The sequence below is a fragment of the Numenius arquata genome, chromosome 11, assembly GCF_964106895.1.
Source record: "Numenius arquata chromosome 11, bNumArq3.hap1.1, whole genome shotgun sequence".
NCBI classification, from domain to species: Eukaryota; Metazoa; Chordata; class Aves; order Charadriiformes; family Scolopacidae; genus Numenius; species Numenius arquata.
In genome coordinates, this window is record NC_133586.1 from 21,698,068 (window position 1) to 21,725,130 (window position 27,063).

General features: G+C 56.3%; 1 protein-coding gene across 1 annotated transcript; it reads left to right on the plus strand.

Moving 5' to 3' along the window:
• Window positions 1-27,063, plus strand: SEMA7A (semaphorin 7A (JohnMiltonHagen blood group)). The gene is made up of 14 exons (XM_074156367.1): window positions 1-115; window positions 17,798-17,931; window positions 18,802-18,852; window positions 19,185-19,280; window positions 19,672-19,756; window positions 20,296-20,406; window positions 21,662-21,801; window positions 22,139-22,317; window positions 22,527-22,635; window positions 23,443-23,641; window positions 25,105-25,220; window positions 25,618-25,769; window positions 26,267-26,334; window positions 26,714-27,063. Exons 1-14 carry the CDS (start codon window positions 1-3, stop codon window positions 27,061-27,063), a joined length of 1,905 nt encoding a protein of 634 aa, XP_074012468.1.

Below are 27,063 nucleotides of genomic sequence, written 5' to 3' on the forward strand. Positions count from 1 at the left end.
ATGGGCAGCAGGAGGTCACCCGTGGCCCTCTTGGTGGCCCTGTGGGCAGGCCAGCTGGCCGTGTGGGCGGCGGGGCGCTCCAAGGTGAACCCCAGGATCATCGCGGCTCCCCAAGGTAAGGGCTGAGGGCGGAAGGGGGGAGGCTGCAGCCTGGAGTTGCCGCAATCTCTGCAGCTGGCTCCCTGCACCGGCTATTTTCTACCCGTGTCATGTCTTTTGAGAAGAGTTGGTCTCTTTTTTCCCCCGCTCTCTTTTGTCTCTTCAAGGAGACTTTTGGCTCTCATTTTAATGAGCTAAAACGCCTGTGATCTCAGGAAAAGGCTCCTGGCTTCCTTGATTTGCTTTTAATTGAATTTTTAGATCCCTCTTCCTGCCAAGTCCTTTTATTCTATATGTTCTAAAAACATTTTCCTAAAAGCTGGGTGTATTAAAGCCTGTCTAAAAGCCCTGAAACAGGCACAGTAGCCATTTCCCCCCAACTTGTAGGGGGAAATGGAGAAGTGTGTTTGCATAATATGGTTAATTTTCTTATTCAGCTGGTGCCCTGTTAGCTGCAAATGAGTTCTGCGAGTAAATATTTGTGGAGGCTCTCCCAGAAAATATCTACATCTGAGATGACACGCGAGGACTTATAACCAGACCCGAAATTAGCAGAAACTGAACAAAGAAATGTTTTTAAGGAGTGAGCTTAGAGCACAGCCCAAGGAAAAAAAAAAAGAGAGCAGACTAACGTTTACTGGGTTTTCTCCTGTCTCTTCCAAGCTTTTTTGATTAATACCCTCCAGGGAGGCTTTAACAAAAGACCCCGTCTTCTCCCCGGCGGTGCTGGCCTTTGGCGGAGCCGAGCTGCAGATCTCACGCTGCTCTGCAGTACAAACAGCTCCTCTGTCCTCCCTCTTCGCCGGCAACTTCAGAGGAGGCGAATCTCCCCCTGGTTTATTCGGCGCCATCTGTTATTCTGCCGCCGTTAGTTATTATTGCCCTTCTCCTGCTTGGGAGCCGGTAGCTGGGGGGGTGGGCTTGAGAGGTGGGGTGGCTCGGAGGTGCCTCCGCTTGCCACCTCCCTCGCACAAAGGGGAGAGACACCGGCAGGGAGGGCAGCCAAAGGTTGCTCCTCGTACTGCGTCATTTATTGTATTCGCTGGGAAATGAAGGGGCTGCAAGAGAGGGGGAGAAGAGCCTGAGACTGAACAGAGGAGGGGGGTCACCTATTTCTCCCATTTTTGGGGGACGGCGGGGGGGTGTGTGTGTGGAGGGGGAGTGTGTGGAAGTTGAATTACAGGGGTTTGGTGTGTTTGGAAATGGCTGTTGTGGAGTAAAAGTGTGCTGGGAGGGCAGAGCGAGCCTGGGCGGCTGGTTCCCACCTGCCTCCGTGGGCTGTGCTTGGCATCCACTGGCGCTGCGCTCCTTTCCCTGCCTCCGTGTCAGACGGTGGCTTTCCCGGCGAGGATCTGTCACCGAGAAACACCAAAGCCAATTAGCATTAGGACACTTCCCTGTAAAGGGATCGGCTCGTGCTTATCTCTGTTTCTCTTTCTTTTCGAGTGGGAGCTTAGCTGGGACACGGGCCGAGAGGGATTTCAATGAGGGAGGTATCAGAGGTAGCTGCGTGGAGCGCTAATTAAGTATCGCTCATGTGTCCTATTTAACAGATTGCATTTTGTAACCTCTGCCCTTTAGGAAGCGGGGCTGTGGGTGAGGAGGAGGGTGGGGAGGAGGCTCTGGAGGCGGGTGAAGAAATGGGACAGGGGCAAAAAGGGACATGGTGGGTGGCAGGGAGCTCTCTGACTTCCCCAATGTTCCGGGCGCAGCGAAAGGCAAGCGCAGCATCTTGAGCAAAACCTGCAGGTCAGCAACACTCCTGCTCTTGGCATCCACAAACAGAGACGTATCCCTCAACGGGCTCGGTTTGTGGCTCCATCCCTGGTCCCGGAGGCTGGGAATGGGATGAGGAGCAGGGATGGGGGGACGTTCTGCTGGGTTATTTGTGCCGGGGCTGGGCCTGGCGGGCGGCATTTGCTGTGGTGCAGCGCTGGCCTCAGCCCTGGGCTCTGCGGGAGCTGGCAGCTCTTCACGTAATTAAATTTCTTACACGCCACAGCCCGTGGTGAGCACCTCAGCAAAGGTGCAGCCTCAGCAAAGACACCTAGAGACGGTGCAGCCCTGCAGGCGAAGGGAGATATTCCTGCCCTGGAATCCCAGCCCAGGTCTCTCCAGGAGGGTAGGGTACGTGCATGGGATCCCTCCCCGGGGCTGCGGCGCTTGCGGGAGAGGAGGAAATCGGTGCTGGGCAAAGCTGCAGCCCCCCTTCTGTCTCTCTGCCTTGCTCCCCTTGCCGACGTCCCACCAGAGCCATGGAGAGAGCCCTGGCCTCGCTGCAGGCAGCTGAACCGCTCTGCTCTTCAGCCCCGCGGTCCCTGGTGGTCTGGTTTGGTAGCAAGAAATAGGTGAGGGGACGTGGTGAGCTGGGCAAAAAAAAAAACCAAAACCTGTAGCTGGGCTCAGGTGGCATGATCTGAAGACAAAGAAACCAAGTTGGCCCCCTCTGGGTGCTTGGAGCTGCCTGGGTTTAAGTCATTTGGCTGTCCTGGGGACTGGGACTTGCGGCGGGGGGTGGCTGGAGCCCCCCGCTCTGCCTTTCTCTGTGTATAAAGCCAGCCCTGGGGCATCAGCCGGGGATGCTTGTTCTGCCTGTGTTTTGCCTCCCCAATGCTGCAGTGCAGGAGGGGGCAAGGAAAGGGCAGGATTTTCCCTAGCGTCAGCCCGTGCTGGGGAGCATTTGCCAGCGAAGGCAGGGTGGGGGGACCCCCGGAACCTTCCCAGCAGCGGGCGCAGGTGACTGACTGGTCTGGGGTCCAGCTGGGCAAGCAGTTATTTGAAAGCACGTCTGACTCTGCAGGATTTCTTCCTCTTAGGGGAAAAGACACTCGGAGCTGAGGTCAGCTGCGGACCGCTGGTCATATCTGAAGTGCTTAAGATCCTTTTTACTGCCAAAGGCTTTACCCCCCACCCCCCTGCCACCTTCCCCTTTGCAGCTGACCCAGCGCCCAGATGAGTCTCTTCTGACCGTTACCCTTCCCGGTGTCCTAACGAAGGGAGATTGTAAACGGCAAGTTCCCTCTCTGCTGAGATTTGCAGAGCGGGTGTGAGTTCAGCCCCAGCAGCCTGGGCTGGCGCAGAAGCCAGCACTTCAGCCTGGCACCCTGTGCTCTGCCTTATCTTCCCTTTTATTTCCATCCTCCCCCTGCCTGTGTGTGTTTTTCTGAACTAAATACCAAGCAGCTGGGCTTCGCTTTGGGGAAAAAAAAAAAAAAAGGTGCGATCCCATCCCACCCGGAGCTTTTCCTTGTCAGCACGGGTATTGTGTTTATTCTTCTGATCCGTCTGCTGTGTCCCGGGGATGGGGTGATGGAGGGGAGCGGGAGGGTGACATCCCAGGCTGGCTGTCTCCTGACCGGAAAGTCACCGAGCATGGGGAGAGCAGCAAGGACAACAAGGAGCCCTGGGGCTGGGTCAGGCTCCCGCAGCCTGGGGCCTTTGGGGCAGGATGGGAATAGCTTTTAGCTGCTGCCGTGGTTTTGTCCTGCCTTACCCCATCTGAGGCAAACTTACAGCCTTGTCTGTGGTTGCTTGGGGTGGGATGGGGGGTCTGACGGTTTAATTATTCCCCTTTTTCTCATTAGCAGAGGAGGATGGAAGCTGGAGGGGGCTGGTTCTGAGCCAGTGTGTAGCTCTCGGGAGACGAGCAGGTCCTGCAGGGGAAAAAAAGATTATACACTTGACCTTTGGCTGCCTCGACTGGGTGCTCTGGTATCGAGCCTGTCCCTGGGTCATGGTTGGGGGGGCAGAAATTGAAATAGCAGTTCCTGGAAATGGCCCACACTGCCCGTAAGCACCTCCTGGGCTTTGCCAAGCTCGGCTGCCTCTCCTTGCCGTGGGAAAATCGTGCCAGCGAGCACCTCCGGGTGCTCTCCTAGGATCTCTTCATGCAACGGGGCTGCATCGAGCTAGGGAAGGAAGAGGAGAGCTGGCCAGAGGCGAGGCCGAGCTCTAGAGTGGCGGCAAAATAAGAAACGGTGCTGCCAACACCTGCTTTTACTCCTCAGTGACTGTTTTCTTGGGAGCCGCAGCCCCACGAGTGTGAAACGTCTTTGTAGGACGGTTTCACATCAAGCTCTTGGAGCATCAGCATTTCCAGGAGAAAGCTTCTCACTTTCCCAGCCAGTCTATTTTCTGCAGCCGGCTCGTTTTCACAGGGTGGGGTGATGCTGGTACCAGAAAATGTTGCTTGCAAATATTTTTTTTTTTATTTTATTTTTTTGCTGGGCACAGATTGGAAAAGCAAAACAAACCAAACTAACCCGGGGAGTGAATCACAACCACCTCCTGTTGCGAGAGCCTGGCACAAAAACAACAGGCACGGGGGGAACCAATGGAAGTTGTGGTCACTTCGTTGAAGCGCTGAGGGCTGGGAAATGCAGCCAGAGGCAAATTGCTGACCTGCTGCCCAGCTCCGTGCCAGCCCTCGGGGCCAAACTGGGGTCAGAATTGCAGAAAATGGGCTTGGGAAGGTGGCTTTTTTTTGGTAGTCGATGTCGTCTGGCAGAACAAACTAAATCTAAGCCTGAGTACAAACTAAATCTAAGCCTGAGTACAAACTAAATCTCAGTACTGAGTACGAGAGGCTTTTTAAAGAAGCTTTGTATCCAGAAAAAGAACTTGAAGGTGAGTTGGAGGGAGGAAATTGCTCCTTTCGCAGCCAGCTCTCTCCTGTTGAGCTACATCCCATGGTGTGCGGCTATTCCTGGTGGGTCCAAGAATAGGACTCATTCCTCCTGTTGGGCGCCGTTTTCTTTGTCGGTCCCAGCTCCACCCGCTGTCGTGGGCTGTGTCCCGCTGCATCCCGCTGCGTCCCGTGCCCAGAGTGACACGGAGATGTGGTAAGACGTTCCACAGGAGCTGGATGCAGGAGCATCTCCTGCCGTCTCCACTTATTTCAGAGCAGTTCAAGTCTGGAGCAACAGGCATTGTTATAATAAACCTAATGTTGCCCTTAATGACAGCTCTGGCTCTCCAGTGCTATAAATATCCAGCCCCCAGTTTGAACCCTTGTTAACTTGGTGTCAGCATCCTCCTGTAGCAATGATTCCACGGCTAATTCCGCACTGGGGTTAAATTATTCTCCTTTATCAGGCTTTTGTGTACTGGGAAGGACAGAGCATGGCAAGCTGAAGGAGGGAGGTCATCCTTCCGCTCTGCTCTGTCCTGCCCTGAGGAGGCCCCATCTGGAGCACTGGGTCCAGTTCTGGGTTCCCCAGTTCAAGGAGGACAGGGAACTGCTGGAGAGGGTACAGCAAAGGGCTACAAAGATGATGAGGGGCCTGGAGCATCTCTCTGATGAGGAAAGGCTGAGGGACTTGGGTCTTTTTAGTCTGGAGAAGAGAAGGCTGAGGGGGCATCTGATCAATGCCTATAAACACTTAAAGGGTGGGTGTCAGGAGGATGGGGCCAGTCTTTTTTCAGTGGTGCCCAGTGACAGGACAAGAGGTAATAGGCACAAACTTGAACATAAGAAGTTCCATGTAAACATGAGGAGGAACTTCTTTCCTGTGAGGGTGGCAGAGCCCTGGAAGAGGCTGCCCAGAGAGGTGGTGGAGTCTCCTTCTCTGGAGACATTCAAACCCCACCTGGACACATTCCTGTGCAACCTGCTCTGGGTGGACCTGCTTTGGCAGGTGGGTTGGACTAGATGATCTCCAGAGGTCCCTTCCAACCCCATATGGTTCTGTGATTCTGTGAGCTGTCGGGGTTTCCCTGGGGACAGCGTGTGGACAGGCCGAGCCAGACGCTTGCCCTTGGGCTGCTCACGCGGCAGCCGTGGCTGTGGGTTTGCTCGTCTCTTGGATAAGGCGAGTTTTGGAAAGTCTGATCCGGAGCGTCTTGGTTTCAGATGACTGACTTTCCAAGTGTGAGTAACGCATCACCATGGCCAAAGATGGACGTGGGAAGCTTGGATCTTGTGTGTTCCTACTGGCGGGGGTCAAGCAGGCAGAAAGGGGACGCTCTGCACGGCCTTCCCCGCTGCAGACCCAGGAGGCTACAGGGCAGAGACCTGGCAGAAGCTTGTTACAGGGGTGGGAAGCCTAGAGGAACCAGGTAGAAGGGACTGAAAAGAGCATCGTGGGGCCCTCTCAATTTAGGGAGAAAGTCCCTTTTGCTGCCTCTGTTTTCTGTAGGGAACTGAAACTTCATCCTCATGCCGGAGCCATAGATCTTTCTTCCCACCTTTAAACCTCTGCAGAGGCTGGATGCTCCATGGGGGATTGCGCAGGCCCCCTTGGCCTGTGTCCACCTCTTGGCTGTGTGTCCCGCCATCCTCACCCCAGGGCTGGGAGAAGAGGGAATGTCCCCAAGAAGGGTTTCTGGGCTGCCCTGCCCTCCTCAATGGCAGGGAGGAGGGAGATGGCTGCCAATTAAGCTAAAAGGTAGAGCGGCTGGTTTTTGCTGGTGGATGCTTATCGAGGTGCCCCGGGGCAATTTTTATTCTGGAAGGCTTTTTAAGATAAATCAGCTTCTGGAAAGCGAGCTTCCTAGTGGGAGGGGTAGCCGTGCTCTCCAGATAGCAGCTCTCCTGCTAAAAGCATCCTTTTGTTGTTCTGCTGTCGTTCCAGTGACCATATAATACTAAAATACCATAATCACAGGCCAAAGTTCCCCATCTTCCAGCAGGAACACGGCACAGCTTGGGACTGTCATTACAGAGAACGTGGGGGTGGGGTTTTTTTTTTATTATTTTATTTTTTTCTGGGGGGGAAATAACAAAACCTGGCTCTAAATTTAGCATCTGCATATCCGTAGGGTGCAGCCAGCTGCTCGGATTTGGGGCCGGTAGAGGAAAAATGTACCTTTTAGATGACAAGCTTTGCTGCCAGCTGCACCTGAAATCAAAGCTCCGGACTCATCCTGCAGCAGCACAGGCTTCAGTGCTGCAGAATTTTGCGGGGGGGAGAGGGGGGAGTGAGCACAGGGGATATCAGTAATGCGTTAGCACACGTGGAAAACCCTGCCGTGCCCAAATCACGGTCATTGTGTGTTTAAAAAAAGGAGAAACCCTGTCTTTCCTGGAGTGCGGAGAGCTCCGGATCGAGCCTTGGGAGGGCAAGTGGAGCCCCGCAGACCTGCCTGTCTTGGCGAGGCCCTGCTTGATGGCAGAGGCTTGGAATTCCAGGCTTGTTCCTTCCCGCCTTGCAGGTTAGGGGGGCTCTTTTGTGGCTTGCTGAGTGGGCGGTTGGGATCGCTGCCGGCTCTGGCTCCAACTCGGAGGCCCCTCACGATGGGCTATAGCTCTCAGCAGAGCTTTTGAGCAGGCATGTCCGTGCCCAGCAGCTGGGCTACCAAACCCAGAGGGGTTGGGGTTTTTTTTCCCCCCCTCTCTTTCTTCCTGCTCTCGCTCACCCCTGCGCTGAATACTCTGCCAAGACGCTCCAGAGCTTACCAGAAATAGAGTGGAAATCATTAATGCGCCGGAATATTTGCCTTCTGTAGTGTAACTCTAAAAAAGCGTATTTATTTAGTTAGAGTGTACTCTGCGAGCAAGCTCGAGCCTTTCCTCTGTGCTAGCCCTCCCAGGCATTTGGATTGCACACAGGCTGAGAGCTTTTGTAGGATATATCCCCCATAATGCGGGCTGGATTGTTTCTTCTGCTCCGGAGCATTTTGCTGTTGATGGGAGGGATCTTTTCAGGGCAGCAAGAAAGCACCCCAGGATTGCAGGCTCCTCAGAAGCCTTTGGGGAAGAAGCCAAAGAAAAGGCAAGCAGCATCGGACGGCGGCAGCCGGGGATGTAGCTTGGGCAAGGGTGGAAAAGTCCCGCTGCAGAGAGGATGTCGGTGTTACTGGTATATCCATGGCCTCGCTCTTCCCTTTGGGAGGGTGCTCAGGGGGAGTTGAGAGCAGTCAGGGAGAGGGGTGAGAAAAGATAGAATCAGAGAATGGTTTGGGTGGGATGGGACCGTAAAGACCACCCAGTCCCACCCCATTCCTTGGGCAGGGACACCTCCCACCAGACCAGGTTGCTCCAAGCCCCATCCAACCTGGCCTTGAACCCCTCCAGGGATGAGGCAGCCACAGCTTCTCTGGGCAACCTGGGCCAGGCTCTCACCACCCTCACAGCAAAGAAGTTCTTCCCCACATCTCATCTCCATCTTCCCTCTTTCAGTGTCAAACCCTTCCCCCTCGTCCTATGGCTCCCCTCCCTGATCCAGAGTCCCTCCCCAGCTTTCCTGGAGCCCCTTGAGGGACTGGAAGGGGCTCCAAGGTCTCCCCAGAGCCTTCTCTTCTCCAGGCTGAAGGCCCCCAACTCTCTCAGCCTGTCCTCACAGCAGAGGGGCTCCAGCCCTCCCGGCATCTCCGTGACCTCCTCTGGGCCCACTCCAACAGGTCCATGTCCATTTTGGTTCAACCTACGCTCCAGCATCAGTCGTTTCTTAAAGAAAGCAAAATTAAAACACAGCAGAACCAATGCAGCCCCATCCCCTATGGATTTCCATTCTGGATCACTAAGAGCTCCCACCAGAGCCCTCCCAGGGCCAAATATAATTCTTGTCCCCTTTTTACTCCCTTCCTGTCCCCTACCTATTCATGGCACGACATAGCAGACTGGGAGCATGGCTATGAGCTGGTGCCCATCAACCTGGTACCTGGCACGTCTCAGAAGGGGTTTGTGCCACCCACCTTTCCCTGCCAGTCTCCCCTCTCCCCGGCTCTCTTTTCAGGGTGCTCATAGGGACCCCCCCCAAAACTCCTCTGCAGTATTATTCAAAAAGGCATTTGGGGAGCAACAGCGGAAACCAAGCAACAGAAAGAGTGCTAAAAATGTCTCTTGCTGAAGCGGGACCAGACACAGACACACGTGTTTCCTGCTCCTTAACACCCTCCGTGCTCTCCCAGGGACCAAGCAGAGCCCCCCCCAGCTCATCCCCATGCCCATCCCAAGAGCGTCACGCAGCATCCAGGCACTTCACATCTCCCCTCTCCCTGCTCCTAGCAGGAAAACCGCCCACCAAACACAGGTACGCTCATTTCTAGCATCAGCTGACAGGGTCCAGAAGCAGTCACCTGGAAAGGGCAGGATGTGGAAACAAGCCACATCAATCATCTCCTACGTATTTCAAAACCGACACAGCAGGAAAACGCACTGGCCAGGCAGGGCAGCGACGCCGAGGTCAGAGCAGCCATCTTTGCTTTAGCCAGACCATCCCACAGACACATCCCGAAAGCACGTGTGTGCGCCCAGAAAGGGCAGAGCAAGTAAAAAGGTTTCCCAAGCGATGGCAAAGTGCTTTTCCATCAGGTAAAAACCCTGACCGCGACGTTCCCACGCCCTCCCTCCTGTAGGAATCACCGCGGTTGGGTTCCCACAAGCAGCACAGCTGAGAGCCAGGGCTTGGGCTGCGCTCCTCCATCTGCCACCATCGTCCTTCCTGCGGAGAACCAGTAAGTCCAGCACAGGGTGGGGGGATGTGCAACCCTGAACCCTTACAAGGGTGGCCACACGCTTGTGGGAAACCCAGAAAAAAAAAGAGGTGTGAAAGCACAGAGTGAGGGGACATGCAACTGGGAAGCCTACGTTACTCAAATCCAGACCTTACACGTTTCACTCCTCTTTTTTATTTTAAGTTTGCAGCAAGTCAGAGCGAGGGTTTTAATCTGCTCGGTATTTCTCATCCTGTCTCTCCCCCAAGACAGCATGGAGATGAGCAGCATTTAATCATCTGGTGGATGAGAAGCTCAACATGAGCCAGCAACGTGCGCTGGCAGCCCAGAAACCACCTGCACCCTGGGCTGCATCCCCAGCAGCGGGGCCAGCAGGGTGAGAGGGGGGATTCTGCCCCTCTGCTCCGCTCTGGGGAGACACCCCCCCACCCCAGTGCTGCCTCGAGCTCTGGGGCCACCAACACCAGAAGGACATGGTGGGTCCAGAGGAGGCCATGGAGATGCTGGGAGGGCTGGGGGCACTCTGCTGTGAGGACAGGCTGAGAGAGTTGGGGGGGTTCAGCCTGGAGAAGAGAAGGCTCTGGGGAGACCTTGGAGCCCCTTCCAGTCCCTCAAGGGGCTCCAGGAAAGCTGGGGAGGGACTCTGGATCAGGGAGGGGAGCCATAGGACGAGGGGGAAGGGTTTGACACTGAAAGAGGGAAGGTTTAGATTAGATATTAGGAAGAGATTCTTTGCTGTGAGGGTGGTGAGAGCCTGGCCCAGGTTGCCCAGAGAAGCTGTGGCTGCCCCATCCCTGGAGGGGTTCAAGGCCAGGTTGGTTGGGGCTTTGAGCAACCTGGTCTGGTGGGAGGTGTCCCTGCCCAGGGCAGGGAGTGGGACTGGTTGGTTTTTAATTTCCCTTCCAACCCAAACCAGCCTATGGACCTATGAAATGGTGTGGGGCTGCCCCGCCGCACCGAGCGATGTCCCCCTCTGTCACCGAGGGGTGAGACGTCAACCTCTGTGCCCCCAGCACCAAGAGGATCCCGACTTCGAGGGGTGCTGCTGGCTGGGGAGAGAAGGGAACAATGGGGCCAGGTTTTTTTTGTCAGCAACGAGAAGGAAGTGGTTTCCCACATTGTATTGCCCTTTTCACCCCTTTCTCGGAAACCCCTCCTGCGAAAGCGTATCTTTTTCCACGAGGAGGAGACCTCGCAGCTCCCAGCCGTTCATTTATTCCGTGGCAGGTCAGAGCAAACCTTCCCAGAGTGTCCCTCCTGGGTCGTCTCATTTAGAGGGCAATTTTTTTCTATAAAAAAAACCCTTCTATTTCTGCAGGATCTGCTTGGTCCCGGGAGCCTGTCAGACCCCTCAAGGCGTCCATCCCTTGGGAAGGGGATGGTGCTCTGGGGACCTTTTCTTGTGTCACATTGCTTTCCCTTGTGTCACGCTGCTCCCTTTGGAGACCAAGTCACGGGGGAAGGAAAACCTCGCAGCTCCCCGGAGACACACTTCCTCCTTCCGAAATGTCTCAGCTTGGGAATTTATAGATCATCTAAAATAAAACCCAGAAGCTTGGCTTCCTGCCGGCGTCCGTGGCGGAGCTGGGGAGACAGACGGCGTGGGGCTCTTGGATGGGAGAAGTGTGGTTCGGTCCAGTCCTTCCCCTAGGGATGGAGGTGGGGGGGTGGAACCCGTGGCAGCCCCATGGAGTGTCCCCATCCCTCTGGGGTGGGTGCTGTGACTTCCCACGCTCCCCATAGAGGGGACTTTCTGCTGGTGGGGCTCCCGGGGCTGGTATCTTGGCCAAGCAGGTAGGAAATCCGGGGGTTGTTCTCCTCGTTTTGCCAGGTGTGGAACAGTGAAACTGGAACCGCGCTGCGGAGTGACGACAGAGCTGGGACTGGGATTTCTGACCCCAAAGTGGTCCCCTGAGGCTGTGGACCTGAATCATATTCCCAGCCTTTAAAGGAAAGTGGTGGATCTGCCTGTGCTGGGCTGTTTGTCATGCATCCTGCATGTGCTGGGGGAAGTGGAATTGACGTGATGGAGCCGAGACTGCTTTCACGTTCCCAGAAGCCGGGGTGACGATGCTTAGGAGCCTGGAGCACATCAGTCAGCCCTGACTCATGGCCGGGCCCGCGTTGTTGGGAGATGAGGGCTCCTGGCACAGGTGGGAGAGGACAAGACCCTGGGGGACCCCCCTGGGTGGGTGTCTGTGAGTCCTCCTGCCCTCTGAGCCGATCCCAGCTGGATTGCAGCAGGGACGCGCCGCTGCCAGGGTTGTCACCTGTTCAATCTTTTCAAAAAAAAAAAAAAAAAGGAAGGAAGAAACAAAACCTGGGAAGTGACAAGTCGTTTGGGAAAGGCGGGAAGCAGGAAAGGATCCAGCCAGCGCAGTGATTCAGGCGGGAGGGTGCTCTCTGCCACACCTGCTGGTGGCAGAGCCAGGGAGAGCAGGGATGCCGGAGGGTGACAAATGACAGCGTTACCCTGTGTTAGAGCGAGAAGAGTTCCCGGGGCTGCCGGCTGTGTTTGCCTGGGCGTCGGGGTCCTGGAGACTTGGCTGCCTCCATGGTGAGTTTGGGCGCTGTACCAGCGTAGATCTCGTTTTGTCACTTCGCCGTCCTGGTGGGTGGCCCAGCCCCGTGTCCCCGTCCCACGGCAGCAGTGGGAGGGCTTGCGACAGCGCAGGCATCTCAGCAAAAGCTAAACTTTACCGGCTCATGGCAGCACGGCATGCAGGGGGGTAATGCCAGGGAGCAGGTAAACCCCAGGCCCTTCCTGGTTTCCATTATTTGTATTCCAAGGAGTGTCTCAGTTAACGAGGGTTGTATGAGCTGCAAGTAAAGGATCTGCATCGGCGCTGCTCCCAGGAACCAGCAGCTTCATAGGCTCATAGAATGGTTTGGGTGGAAGGGACCTCAAAGATCATCCAGTGCCACACCCTGTCCTGGGCAGGGACACCTCCCACCAGACCAGGTTGCTCAAAGCCCCATCCAACCTGGCCTTGAACCCCTCCAGGGATGGGGCAGCCACAGCTTCTCTGGGCAACCTGGGCCAGGCTCTCACCACCCTCACAGCAAAGAATTTCTTCCCCACATCTCATCTCCATCTCCCCTCTTTCAGTGTCAAACCCTTCCCCCTTGTCTTATGGCTCCCCTCCCTGATCCAGAGTCCCTCCCCAGCTTTCCTGGATCCCCTTGAGGGACTGGAAGGGGCTCCAAGGTCTCCCCAGAGCCTTCTCTTCTCCAGGCTGAACCCCGCCAACTCTCTCAGCCTGTCCTCACAGCAGAGGGGCTCCAGCCCTCCCAGCCTCTCCGTGGCCTCCTCTGGCCCCGCTCCAACAGGTCCATGTTCTTCTGGTGTTGGTGGCCCCAGGGCTGGAGGCAGCACTTGGGGAGGGGTCTCCCCAGAGCGGAGCAGAGGGGCAGAATGCCCCCCTCGCCCTTCTGGCCACGCTGCTGGGGATGCAGCCCAGGATGCGGGGGGCTTTTTGGGCTGCAAGCGCACATCCTCCTTCCCTTATTTTCCCCAAGCTTTATTTTGGTTCCTTACTTTAAAATGCTGGCACCAGAGCAGACTGGAACCCTCACCTCCATTTTTCGGGAGACATAGTTGTCCACCAACACCAGTAAATCACAGACCTGCGAAGACTCGCCCGCTCCCGGTGCTGGGAGCTGGGTGAGCTGGTGAAGAAGCCCAGTGTCTGGGATGCCGGAGCCACTTGCCAGATGGATGGTGCGCGGAGGGGAGGACTGCCGAAGCTGAGTCAGCCCTCCAGCCAGGAGGAGAGGTGGTGGTTGAGATTTCCCTGCAACCCGGCTGCTCGCCCACAGCGCTTCTCCCCTCGGGCATCTGTTCTGGAGGTGGTGGACATGCTGGTCCCCCCTGCACAAAGCTCAGGGATGCTCTGGGAATCCAACTGTACCGTGGTGCTGGGGTGGGCCAGGCTCTGCCCAGGCTCTTGGTGACTTTCTGAAGGGGGCTCCTGGACCCAAAAGGAGCCAGAGAGCCCCTCAGCATGTTCTTAAATCTGGATTTGTGTAGGGAGGTGGCACATTTCATAGAATTATGGAATGGTTTGGGTTGGAAGGGACCTTAAAGACCGTCCAGTCCCACCTCCTGCCCTGGGCAGGGACACCTCCCACCAGACCAGTTGCTCCAAGCCCCGTCCAACCTGGCCTTGAACCCCTCCAGGGATGGGGTAGCCACAGCTTCTCTGGGCAACCTGGGCCAGGCTCTCACCATCCTCACAGCAAAGAATTCCATCCTATGCTCGGATCAGATGGAAGCAGGATTGCTCCCTCTGTTATCTGCGTTATCTCTGTGTGTTTCGGATGGGCCTCCCTGCCCTCATCTCCTCCAGAGCATCTTCCTTTCCCTCCTCTTCCATTACCTCACCCAACAGGCATCCTTCCGAGATGCACCGGGCTCCCTCCTTCCTCCCCCATTTTATATTCTTCTTCAGCCTGGCGCGTTGCTCCCCATCTCCCTGGCAAAGCACAAAGCTGCTCTTTCTCCCATTCATTCCTCCCTGCCCCGGGTTAGCATTTCAATGAACAATTGTGCCATTGATTCGGGTGCTGGCGGTGGGACGGGCAGTAAATGCCAGGCGAAGGGGACACGTTGGGGTGAGCCAGGCACTGGAAAAGGAGCCCGGTGTCTTCTGAAGCTCCGGGCTCGATTTCAGAGGCAGGATGGTGGTGGGGTCCTGCCTTTTCCCCTCCGAGGGGGCAAGCCTTTCTTTGCAGTGTCAAAAGCAGCTTCAGGCTTGCTTAGGAGAGGCATGTCCCCTCCTTTGGGGACATTGTGTGGGCCATTAGGTGCCCTCTGCCTCACCATCCCCAGCTCTTGAAGCCATTTATACCCCCGGCCACAAGTTTTGGGGGTGGAGGGCTGCTCCCCCTGATCCTGCCGGAGGAGAAGCAGAGGCAAAGGGGACCAAACAGCTCACCGTGGCCGAGCTGTTTGAGGAGGAGGAAGAGGGGATGAAGGCCAGCGTTGCGGGCCAGCCAAAGGGCTGAGGAGGAGGCAGAGGGTCCCTGGCAGCCGCTCACGGAAACACCTTTAAAGGCTCCCTTCCAGATGGAGTTAAATCAACGCTGGAGCCGCGAACAGAGCAGAGCTGTTTACTCCCAGCTTAGTCATTCCCCACGGTGCCCGGGGGAGCAGCAGGATAAACAATACTTTGGCGCCAAACGAATTATTGTTTTGTCCTTGTTTCTTTGTGGCTGTTTGGGGAGAAGCGCGTCCTGTCCTCGCAGGTTGGCACAGCTCGCGGGGCTGAGCTGCAGAGCGAGGCAGCGCTGTGCAAAAAACCTCAAAATCAAAGCAAAGGTGACAACTAGGAGCACAAGGGCTGAAGTGTGCGAAAGGGTGAGGGTGGAGGAAGAGGAATGGGGGATCGCAGAATCATCATAGAATTGTTTGGGTGGAAGGGACCTTAAAGTCCATCCAGTCCCACCCCCCTGTCCTGGGCAGGGACACCTCCCACCAGACCAGGTTGCTCCAAGCCACATCCAACCTGGCCTTGAACCTCTCCAGGGATGGGGCAGCCACAGCTTCTCTGGGCAACCTGGGCCAGGCTCTCACCACCCTCACAGCAAAGAATTTCTTCCCCAGATCTCCTCTCAATCTCCCCTCTTTCAGTGTCAAACCCATTCCCCCTCCTCCTGTGGCTCCCCTCCCTGATCCAGAGTCCCTCCCCAGCTTTCCTGGATCCCCTTGAGGGACTGGAAGGGGCTCCAAGGTCTCCCCAGAGCCTTCTCTTCTCCAGGCTGAACCCCCAACTCTCTCAGCCTGTCCTCACAGCAGAGGGGCTCCAGCCCTCCCGGCATCTCCATGGCCTCCTCTGGCCCCGCTCCAACAGGTCCATGTTCTTCTGCTGTTGGTGCAGCCCAGGATGCAGGTGGTTTCTGGGCCGCCAGCGCACATTGTTGGCTCACGTTGAGCTTCTCATCCACCAACGCCCCCAAGTCCTTCTCCTCAGGGCTGCTCTCAACCCATTCTCTCTGAACGGCTGCGGGTGTAGATTTTCCTTGACCAGCAGTAAATTTAGGTGCTGGGCTGGAGGCTTGAAAACAAAAGCAAAGTTTGCTGAAGTCTGGCCAGACCTGCTTGTGGGGTGTTGGTGACGATGGGCTGTGCTGGCAGTGGTAGCCGGATGGGCAAGGGTGGCTTTTGGGGGCTCCTGTGTGGGTGGGCTGCTCCGCAGGTTGGGCCAAGAGGGGCATTTTGAGGACTTCTGGGAAGAGGGGTGGTGACAAGGGGGTTAGTCCTCTCCTCCTTGGCAAGTGGAGGCTGAGTCTGTGGCTGCTGAGATTCCTGGGGCTAGCTGGCACGCCGGGCTGGCTTCCCGCTTTGTAGGGCCACTTAGGCAAATGAATTGCGCAGTCACTCCGAAAAGACTGGATGCCAAGCTCCTCCAGCCGGCAAAGCACATGCTCAGGAGTTTCTCCAAGTCCTTGGACAGCGGAGAAAGACGGGAGGAGGGGATAGGGACCATCATCCAGCTGGTCTTTCCTAGCTGTAGGGTCCCAACCGAGCCCGGTGGCCTCCGTCGCCCACGGTGGAGGGGACGGGCAGCCCCGGAGGTGTTGCGTTAAGGAGAAGCTGTGATGGTTTCTGTACCGTGAAACGCCTCCTCCTTCCCTCCCTCTCTCTCTCTCTGCGGCTGAAGTGCCCTTGTGAAACGGCAGCCCCGGGGGCTGGCAGGGTTTCCCATCACGAGGTGCAGGCTGGCAGCATCCCTCCGCTCTGTTAGCCCGACCGGTGATGGGCAAGCCTCGCTGGCTGGGTGCCACAGGGGCGACAGACCCCCGGGGAGGTGCCGCAGGGACTGCAGACCCCCGGGGAGGTGCCACCAGCGTAGTGAAGCAGAGAAAAAAAAAAGCCACAAATCTAGCATTCCGTAGCCCCGGTGACCTCTACTAAAGTCATTTTTCCTTTCGGCTCTGCGGAGCCTTGGCGGGACCCCCCTGCAGCCTGCTCCGGGCGGAGGAGCGGGGGATGCTGGCCTGTGCAAAGATTGTCCTTTGCCTGTCCTGCCAAGTGGCCCTATAAATAGAGAGGGACACGTGCCACTGATTAATTGCCTGTCTGCGCAGGCAGCCAGCTCCTCCTGAGGCAGAGGCAGCCTTTGTCTGCCAGGAGCGGCAGCGCTTGCCAGGGGAGAGGCCCCCTCTTCTTTGGAAAAGAGGAAAGAGGGAGAGATGGAAACAGAACGCCCTCTCACCCTAAGCCAGAGGTCAGTCCTGACGGGAGATCTTTTTTTTTTTTTATCCCCCTTGGAGGAGAATTTCTCTCGTGCTCAAAGCTGCCCAGATGTGGCTCCACCGTCCCAGCGAGGGATGCAGGACCCATGGAACCCATGGAGGGCCAGCCCTCCCACACCTGAGCTGGCAACGCAGAGGGGAAGGGAGGATGTTTTTAGGAAAGAGGAGCTGGAAAGAAGGCGAAAGAGGAAGGAAAGAGGGGAGGACGGGCAGTTCTTCCTCCCAGCTGGGCCTCAAAAGCTTCCCATCTGCAGCAGCTGCTTGTGACATGAGTCCTGGGTCTTGCAGCTCATTTCTTGTTCATGTCTGGGGTGTGGAGCCCGTGAGTTGTGGCTTTACTTGCACCTTTCCCCTGTCACATGTGGGGTCTGACCTCGGGGCTGGGGGTGGTTCCAAACCCTGTCCGTCCCTCCTGGCCCTTGGAGGGAGGATGCTGATGGTGCAGCTGGAGGCTGGCGAGGAGAGGGGTGATGCTGGGCTGTGCCGGGCAGGAGATGATCTGCCTCCTGGTCCCAAGGCACAAAAAGCTGCCGGCATGTCAAGTGCAAGAGGGTGCAGGAGCCAAATCTACAAGGCAGTTGCCTAGAGTGGTTGTCGGAGGACGGCCAGAGAAGGGAGGGAGATGGCCAGAAAGGGGAAGGAGCCCTTCATCTCAAACCTGGGAGGCACTTGGCCATTAGAGCAGGCGAGAAGGCAGCCCAGAGCCTGCTGCAGAGCCACTTCTCAGGCACTTTGAGCTTCTGCTCTCCTACAAGAGCTCCTGCAGCAAAGTTTCTCTTCCTCCTCCTCCATCACCAGCCCTGCAGGGGCCAGGCGGGGCTCACTCCATTGTGCAGCTCTGCTGTCCCCTGGGGTCAAGGGGACAATAGCTCAGCTCCGAGCTGGGGAGCTGCCTTTCCCTGCCTGCCTGGTGGTGTGCCAGCCCTCCCGGTGGGACCCCAGCTTTGTTTTTCTCATCACTGGAACCAAGGACACGGGGAAGGGAGTTGATGGGCTTGCACCGGCTGTGGGCGCTCTCCTGATGTCTCCTCTTTGCCGTTCCCAGGTGCCAAAGAATATACATTTCCCAGGAGCGAGAAGTACCCGGTCTTCTATCATAGAGAAAACAGCTCGGCCATCTACGTCGGGGGAGAGGGAAAGCTTTATTACTACGACTTTGCAACCTATGAGAACTACACAGTAAGGATGCTCCGCTAACAAGGAGCCCTCTAAGAAGGTGTCCAGCATCTGCCTCGCAGCCCAAATGCTGGGTACCTTGCTCGGTGTCTTTGCCAGCAGTGAAGTCAGGCCTGGAAGGGTCTGGTCTCTTCCCAGTCCAGCTGGGAAGCTGCAATGTCAGCATGATGAATGGCTGCATCAAGGGGGGAGTCTCCTATGCTAGTTGTGGGTGGGTTCTTCCCAGGCCGTGGTCCTCTGGGACCTCCTTGCTGCCCCAGAGGGAGGATTTTTCCAGTGGGGGACCCTTTCTTTAGCATGAGAAGGGATGCTCCGAAGCTACACTCCCATCCCTTTCCCGTTGTCGGAGCCCACGCTGCTTTTCCTCAAAAGCAGGAAGTTCTGGATCAGATGGGCAGAGTTAAAACAGCAGGGAAACACCCAGGACACTTGGCTTTCTCATGACCCCTTCTTGTTCTTCTCAAACAAGTCGGTTGCTGAAGTTTGGGCCCAGAAACTTCCCTTCTTGTTCCCAGAAACAGTGTGGTTCATGTGTTCCAGTCCTTGGACACCACCACCCTCTATTGAATGCCCGTTCCCGACAATGACAGATCCTTTCCTGAAATCCTTTGGAGAGCAGCCCAAGCTGGCTTTGGCCCTGCATCCCTCATCATCTCAAGGGCCTGAGAGATCCAGCCCAGCTTCCCCAAGGGTTTTCAAATGCTGAGGTGGGGGAAAAGGGCTGCGTTGTGGTGTCTAACAACCTTCTCGCCGATGTTCTTGCTTTGCTTCTTGTGAAGAGAGTGACTAGTGTGTAGTGCATGGGGCTGAGCCCATGTTGGTTGGTTTTGAGAGGGAAGGAATTAAAGCGTATGTCTTTCTATTTCATCCTAGGAAGACTTCCCGGTGAAAAATGAAGGACATTGCTTGATGCCTGGGAGTTTGGTAGGTCTTACCTATGACGGAGTAGCTGGATGGGTGAGGGTTGGAGGAGTTGGGTTGTAGGGCTGCTGGGGAAGGAACTGTGTGTGTTCCTCATGTGCTCTTCCTGGGTGAAGACCTCTAGTGCCTGTGGAGCGGGAGATCATATGATACTAATTGTCCTCCTCTGGTTTTAGGATCCTTAAATGATCTTTAAGGTCCCTTCCAACCCCAACCATTCTGTGATTAAGATCAATGAAAAAGGAAGCCATGTAGCGATGTGCTTGGTAGTGCTGTGGGCTTGGAGCTGGCTTAGGCTGCTGCTCATGCTCCTGCTCCTCTTCTTTCTCTTGCAGGAGGACAATAAAAATTACCTCACCTTAGTGGAGAAGTACGGAGACGGGCTGTTAGTGTGTGGGACCGGTGCCTGCGCTCCCACCTGCTGGAATTTGGTACGTTGTGGCCACCAGTGATGGGACCAGAGCAAAGCACTTGCTGGTTGGCTTTGTGCTATTTCCATCTGTAAAAGGGTACCCTGATCCCCCCTCCCTCCTTCTCAGAGTGCTCCGAAATGCCCAAATCCCAGCTCCGTTGGGCTGTGTGTCGTGACAGCATGGGACAAGCCCCCATGAACACAGGTCCACACGTGCCACCTCTGTCCTCAGTTGTCATAGCCCCTCTTTCCTCACCTCCTGCCTGCGGCAGTGGCTCTGCAGGTAGAAGATGGGCTGTGTCCTTCCCTCGTGTGGGCTGTGCCAGCCAAGGAGAGCCTCTTTCCTCCTGCCCTGGGGGTGGATGGTGGATTCCCATGCTTCTGAAGGGGCTGTTTCTGTCCTTCCCCAGACGCAGAGGAGGGAGAGTGCTTCGTGGGACGGCAGAGGTATCGCTCCTTTCGCCCCTGACTCGAATACCCTCGTCGTCGTGGACGGTAAGTCTAATTGCTCACACATTTCCAAGTTACGGTGCTGTGGGGGAAGGCTGGGCTTGCTCTGACAAAAAAAAAAGAGGCACCTTGAGGCTGCTCCAAGGGCTTTGTCTGTGCCAGTTGGCCGTCGGCCTTAGCACTTCTTGCTTTTGCCTCATTGAAATGCTCATTGTTCTTGGAACAGAGCGTGGCAGAAGTTGGTTTATTCCTGTCCAGGGCATGGGGTTGGGTCTTTGTGTGGGAGGGTGGAGTGCGATGGAAACAGCAGGGAAGGAGGGTCCTGCAGTAGCTCCACCACTCTGGACCTGGCAGAAAGACAGTTGAGGATCCTTCCCAGAAGCAGAACAAGAATCTGCCCCTGACACTCTTTAAGTGGAGTCCTGCCAGGCCTGCTCAGTCCTAGGCAGGGCTTCTTGACCTGTATCCACCATCCCTGTGAACCCATGTGCCCAGAGAGTTCTTGGGTCTTTGTTTTCTTCTCACAAACCCTTCTGCCCCCTCCAGAAACAGCCCACTGCAAATGAGCCTTCCTATCCCCACAGGTCATGACATCTACTCCACCATCAAGAAGAGCCAGCAGAACGGCAAGATACCCCGTTTCCGTCGAGTGAGAGGTGGTGGAGAGCTCTACACGAGCGACACAGTGATGCAGAGTGAGTATGGGGACCATCCTTGAAGGCCTGGGACCCACCAGGTAGATAAATTGGACTCTCTCTCCGTCCACAACTGTGGGCCAGAAATACACTGCGCAGCTCAGAGGGGTACATTCTCTCTGCCCAGAGCTTCTTGCTTGGGTTTGGTCACCCCTAGAGCTTCAGAGAGGGCTGATTTGGTCCTCATCTGCAATGCCGGTGAGGAGGAACCCTCCAGCTCTCTTGCTGCCAGCTGGGGGAATTTCACCTCTTTGCTTCTGGGACAAACCAACAGAACAAGTGAGTTCCTCTTGCTTGGGGTGAGGAGATGGGGAAATGAAGAGAAATGGCTGGCAAGTCCCCTGTCAGATGCTGAAAGGAAATATGGTTGTGTAAAGGTGCCCATCAGCTGCCATGTGGTGGGTAGAAACAGGAAGAACCACTTCCACTCCGGGCAGCGACTCTTTCCAAACGCCCAGCCAGGGTGAGACCTTGAGGCAGGAACACGTTGGGCTGTGCGTGGGACCGGGTGGGGAATAGAAAGGACCCTCCTCCATTTTACATGAGCTTACGACGTTGCCTTCCCCCGGTGACACTGGGGGATAGGAGATTATTGAACCCCTGGCCAAAGCCAAAAAAATCAAATGGGAAAACTAGGACTTGTTCATGGGGGGGCAACCAAGGCACCGGCAAAGAAACCTGACAGACCCAGAGCCACGGGGCCAATCCCACGCTCACACAGAGCTCCCTGCCTCGGGGACACCAGCTAACGATGCTCAGAGGGACCCTGCTGCTCCTGGGGATGCCCTTTGTGGCAGCGGCGTATTAATAGGAAGAGCATCACAGGCTTTTCCACGGCAAACACAAACACCACGGCTTGTTGCCACTGGGGAAACCTTCCTGTGTGATTATAGCTCTGCTGCACAAGAAGGGGGAAGGGGTTTCCTTTGTTCCTAAGCAGCCTGGGGCATCACCCGAGGCTTCTTCACGGAGTTCTGGGGACTTGGCCTTCAAGGGAAGGGGTGTGTGGAGTTGGGCAGGAGGGAGGGGAAGGAGAACCCCCTTCGGAAGGTGGCACGTGAAGGGTGGTTGTTGGTACCATGCAGTGATCAGGTTTGGAGGATGGGTTTGGACTCGTCCTTTGCCCGGAGCACAGACGGTGTTTGAATTCCCTCATCTTGCCTGAGAGTGAGTGGTTTGGTCCCTGCCGGTGGCTTTTCAGACGAAATGTGTGTGTTCAGGCCGAGGTTTTCTGACGGCTCACTTCCCTTTTCAGACCCTCAGTTTGTCAAAGCCACCACGTTAAGGCATGAAGAGCCTCACCAGGACAAGATTTACTACTTTTTCCGTGAAGACAACCCAGACAAGAGTCCCGAGGCCCCCAGAAACATCTCCCGAGTGGCCCAGCTGTGTAAGGTACCATGGGAACAGTGTATGGTGGGGAATCAAGAGCGTTAATCAAGGGCTGGCAAATGGAGATGCCAGCTCACCTGGTGTTATTGGCCCATGATTTGGCCCCTCTGGCTCAATTCTTTCCTCTGCCACAGAGTTCGTGTTGGGTAAGGCCATGTCCTTTGGCCCTCCCATCTTGCCTGTAGGGCAGAGATGTTAGAGAGATACATGATTGTTGCAGTGACCAGCATCAAATATACCTCCAAAGCATCCCCCAGTTGTCCTTCCGAGATGCTGGACAGGGTGGGACTCTGTGTTCTTCTCTGCCAAACCCTGACTCCCTATTTTCCCTCTCCCCCAGGAAGATAGAGGGGGAACCAGTTCGCTCTCTGCTTCCAAGTGGACCACCTTCCTGAAGGCCAGCTTGATTTGTGTCGACCCGGTCACCAAGGGCAACTTCAACTGGTTGCAGGATGTCTTCTTTGTCCCTGCGAGCAACTGGCGGCACTCCAAAGTCTACGGGCTCTTCACAAACACCTGGTGAGGAGCTTTGCAAAACTGGGGGGATGTCCTGTCCCGTGGGCCAAATCCTTTCTTCTCTGGGCCCTTTAGTCTCTCTGGCAAGCACTTAGGTGGAAAACAGCCGGAGTGGAGACGGTTGGCGAAGGCACGATGGACGCAGCCATGCCTCAGCCATAGGAGTGATGGCCAATGTCCCCCTGACCCTCTCGTCGTCTTGTTGCCCGCAGGGGAAGCTCTGCCGTTTGTGTCTATTCCTTTGGGGACATTGACAATGTGTTTCGGACATCCAAACTCAAAGGCTATAATGGTCCCAACCCAGAGATCAAGCCTGGGCAGGTGAGTGAGTGATAAGAGATGCCCAGATGAAGTGGAGAGGCCTCCTGGGGAACAGAATCGTGGAATCATAGAATTGCCCAAGTTGGGAGGGACCTTTCAGATCATCGAGTCTAACCATCAACCCAACACTGACAAAAACCACCACTAACCCATGTCCCTCAGCACCGCGTCTGCCCGGCTTTTAAATACCTCCAGGGATGGTGACTCCACCACCTCCCTGGGCAGCCCGTTCCAAGGCTTAATAACCCTTTCAGTGTAAAAATCTTTCCTAATATCCAATCTGAACCTCCCCTGGCACAACTTGAGGCCATTTCCTCTTGTCCTTGGGAGCAGAGACCGACCCCCAAAGGTTGTAGGCACCCTGAGAAGGCTCTGAGCTTTGCTGCTGGAAACAAAAGGAGACTGGATAAGGCCCAACATCTTCATAGAAAGCAAGGAGAGAGGGGCTTTTAGGTGCCTGGGCAAAGGGATGTGTGAGGTCTCGTGTGTGAAGCTGGAGGACACAGCCCTGTGTTACGGGTGCCCCACTGACCCGGCAGCAAAGAGCAGGGTGGGGAGAGGCTCCCCTAAACCTTGGGGTAGGGAGTGGGGGTGACAGACCGTGAGTCTCCTCAACCGCGACTTCTGGAGGGCAGATCTCTGGCAGGACCTGGCCCAAGCACTATCACAGCAGCCCCAGGGCTTGTTTTTACTCCATTCTGGGCTGAGGTACCCACACTGTGCCCTGCTTTCCTCTCCCAACCCTCGTTCCTCATCCCTGGGGACCTGTCCGACCCTGACGGTGGCTTTTGTCCCCTCTTGCCCCAGTGCGTTTCCTCCGGACAGCACACCCCCAGCGAGACCTTCAAGATAGCCGACAGCCACCCAGAGGTGGAGGACCGGGTGGAGCCCCTCTCCCCCACCAGGAGCCCCCTGTTCCACAACAAGCACCGCTACCAGAAGATCGGGGTACATGAGGTCTCTGCGGGCGACGGGCGCCGCTACAACGTGCTCTACCTGGCAACAGGTACCGGGAACCATTTCCCTGGGGAGCTCCCCGGAGCTGGCTTTCCCCCCGGAGGGCAGGGAACCCAAGGGAAGCAGACGAGACCACCCTCCCCCCCTCCCCACCAGTGCAGAGCGAAGCGAGGGGCTGCGTTCCCAGCTTGGCATATGTTTGTTGAACAAAAAAGAACTGCCAAGTCCCGGTACGGCTAAATACATCCCGTTTGGCAAAGACAGGCTGAAAGCAGAATCCCAGCACGTGGAATTTACCCTGTTGGGCTGCTTCAGCCTGGGGGAAGGTCTTAGGTTTTTAGCCCGGGGGGGGGGGGGGTGTAGCCCAACTCTCCCCAGGTGCAGCTTTACACTGTCAAGCAGAAATCCTTCATGGAGGGACCCCGCTCTGTCCTCTCCTGTCCCTCCTTGCTCTGGCGCGGCAGGGCCGGCTTCCCGCTGTGGGTCCAGGGGCAGCTGGAGATGCTGCAGAGCTGGGCCAGGGCAACCCAGCTGCGGGGGAAGGAGGCCAGAGCAACAAGTCGGGGAGCTCTGTCAGGGGGCTGCCCAGAAGGTGCAAAGGTCCCTTGCCCAGCGCTTCCCTCTCTTCCCTGCCTAACCCACCCCCCCCCGCCCCAGCTCTGGGTTTGCTCCTTACAGCTGGGCTGAGCCCTTTTCCCGCACTGGGATTTGTTCCCTGCTGCTTCTGGAGGGACTTTTTGGGGCTTTTGTTTCCTAATCTGCGATTAAAAGAGATGCACCGGGCTCTCCGTAGGTGGCCTGGGTTGGGTTAGGGCCCACGCCTGCAGAAAGGCTTTGTTTAAACGGAGCTGACGCCTTGCCGAGTGCCTCCAGGGAGCTTGCTCCACCATGCAGGGCTTGGCAAGGCAGCTGGGGCGGGCACCGAGGCGAGAGCCAGCACCTGGGGGGGCGTCCCCGTCCCTGCCTGACTTGGGGTGACATCTTTCACCTCCCCCTGGCTGATGGGGGAGAAGGGAGCGACTGTTTGGGAAGGGGAAACAATAAAAGAGGGTGAACGAGGAGGATTTCCTGAGCCCCGTTCCCTCAGGATCTGTCTTTCCACCCTTCCACCAAACCGGCTCTTTTTCTTCAATCACCAGTTTGGAGGCGTTTTAACTGGGGAGGGGAAGGCAGTTTAATTAAAAAAAAAACAGAAAGGCAAAAAAACCACCCAAGTTTCAGCCCCAGGCGAGGGATTGGATGAGGGTCAGGCGGGAAGAGGCTGGTGATCAAAGCAGAGCGGAGCTCCAGGGCTGTTGGTTTTTCGTGCCGGGGCCGTTAGAGCTATTCAAAGCCAGGTCCCCAAGGTGGTGGGAAATGGGTTCCTTGTGGCTCTTGCCCAGGAGGATGACAAGGCTCTGCTTCTCCAGGTGGCTGGAGACAGAGCTGGTTCTCTGCCTGGTGTCCCCGTCCCTGCCCACAGCCCCTCTGCCCAGCCTTCCTTCATCGGGGCTCTCCCCTCCTTCTTTCCAGACAAGGGATCCATCCACAAGGTGGTGGAGCTGCCGGACGGGGTGCAGAACATCATGGAGCTCCAGGTCTTCCCGAAGAAGGACCCCATCCAGTCCATGATCCTGGACCACAAGAGGGTGGGTCCCTGCTTGCTCCGGAGAAAGGAAACCAGTGGGGTTGGAAAGAAAAGCAGAATTAAAAGCAGGCAGCAGGGGAGGCAGGGAGTGATGTTTGATGACAGTCCCTGCGTCTGGAAGTAGCTTCTGGGTGGGTTTGTGGGTGGTCCCACGGTGTCCTTTGCTTAATCCCCATGTCCCCAGTCCTGGGTAACTCTGATCAGGCCAGTGGGCAAAGGAGCTTTTCCGACACCTCCTCTCCTGGAGGCGAGGGAGGAAGGTGGCTGTTTGCTCCACCCCAGGATCCATCCCGGATCCACCCCAGGAATCCCAGTGAAGCTGCAGGAGTGCTGGACGCTGGTAAGGTGGCACCGGGAGGCTCAACTGGATGCTCAGCCCCTCTGCTCTCCTCCCACAGGCTGTGCTCTACGTGGGCTCAACCAGTAAAGTCGTGGAGATCCCCATGGACATGTGCAGGGTGTATCGCAACAACTGCGAGAGCTGCTTGCTGGCCAAGGACCCCTACTGCGGGTGGTCCAACGGGAGCTGCCAGTCCGTTTATCTAAACCGGTACGTGGCGCCGAGAGCTTGCTGTTTCCCCATCGCCCTCAGCTGGTGGCTTTTACCTCCCAAACACCCATGCCCTCGTTATTCCCCTCCCCGGCCACAGCCTCTCATGGTTTTGAGGCCGGTCACCAAGAGAGAGAGGTGAGCCCATCTCATGGACCTCTGTGGTGTCCCCAGGAGCTCTGTCCCTGGGGGGATCCGTCCCTCCCATGGCACCCCCGCTCTGGGGAGGGAGAGGTTAATGGGTTCTGGGCACCCGGCCCCTCTCTTGCTGTTAGAAAGGCCTGTGGCTCTGCCGGTTTTGGTGCTCTTTAAAGCAGTTGATTGTGGTGAGCTCCCCTGTCTCGTGTTCTGTCACCCACCAGCCTCCTGAAGTGGGGGCGTGGTGGTGGTGGGGGGTGTTTTTCTCTACTTTAAACTTTGTGTTTGAACTTCCTTATCTGATCCGCTGAAGCGCTGCTTCCCTCCCTGACTTCCTTAACACTTCTTCTATCTGCCAGGGAGGTGTATCAGAACCTGAACCTAGACCCAGGGCGAGGAAGGTGCCGGAAGGGGGATATTAAGGAAGGTACGTAAAGGTTTTGAGCTGTCGCCCATTTATCTTGGGGTGATTTGGGGTAGAGGGATGGATTCTCAGGCCTTTGAAGGACTGTGCCGCAGCTCGTTGCTGGGGAAACTGTGAATGATGGGGTTGAAGCCAAGGCACCGAGCAAGTCTCAGCTTGGAGTTAATTGCTAGATAAATATATTTAAGAAGGCTTAAACATATGGAGATGTCCTGGGAGAAGAGTCCCATGGGCCTCACCAGGTGTCGTCAAGCCCTGCCATTGCCATTAAATGGCTGTGTAATGTCCCCATCGACCCAGCTGTTGGTCCCTCCAGACCTGTGGGGGAATCAGCGGTTCCTGGACATGCCCGTCTCATCCCCTCCTTCTCAATCTCTTCCAGTAGACGACTATCAGAACATCACCGTCGTCCCTTTCTCCCGCTACTACCTCAACTGTCCCATCGAGTCCCACTATGCCACCTACAACTGGTACCATAATGACAGCCTCATCAAGACCTGCAACACCACCCACCCCCAGCAGGACTGCTTGCACTTCATCCAGAACGTGAGCCACCTTCACTACGGCCACTACGTCTGCGTCTCGGAGGAGGATGGCTTCAAGCAAGCCCTGGTGAAGGAGCGCCTGGTCAACCAGCTCAGGTTCATGTCCCAGAAGGGCCAGGCCACCATGACGTTTGGCTCTTGGCTGCAGCTGCTCCTGATGGTGGTGTTGGTGGAGCTCTTCCACTGA

Excerpts from the sequence above, each read along its gene's own strand:
- SEMA7A (XM_074156367.1), top strand. The coding sequence starts at position 1 with ATGGGCAGCAGGAGGTCACCCGTGGCCCTCTTGGTGGCCCTGTGGGCA. Across the intron at positions 18,853-19,184 it reads GCTTGATGCCTGGGAGTTTG|GAGGACAATAAAAATTACCT; the intron begins GTAGGTCTTACC and ends TTTCTCTTGCAG. Across the intron at positions 25,770-26,266 it reads CAGTCCGTTTATCTAAACCG|GGAGGTGTATCAGAACCTGA; the intron begins GTACGTGGCGCC and ends TCTATCTGCCAG.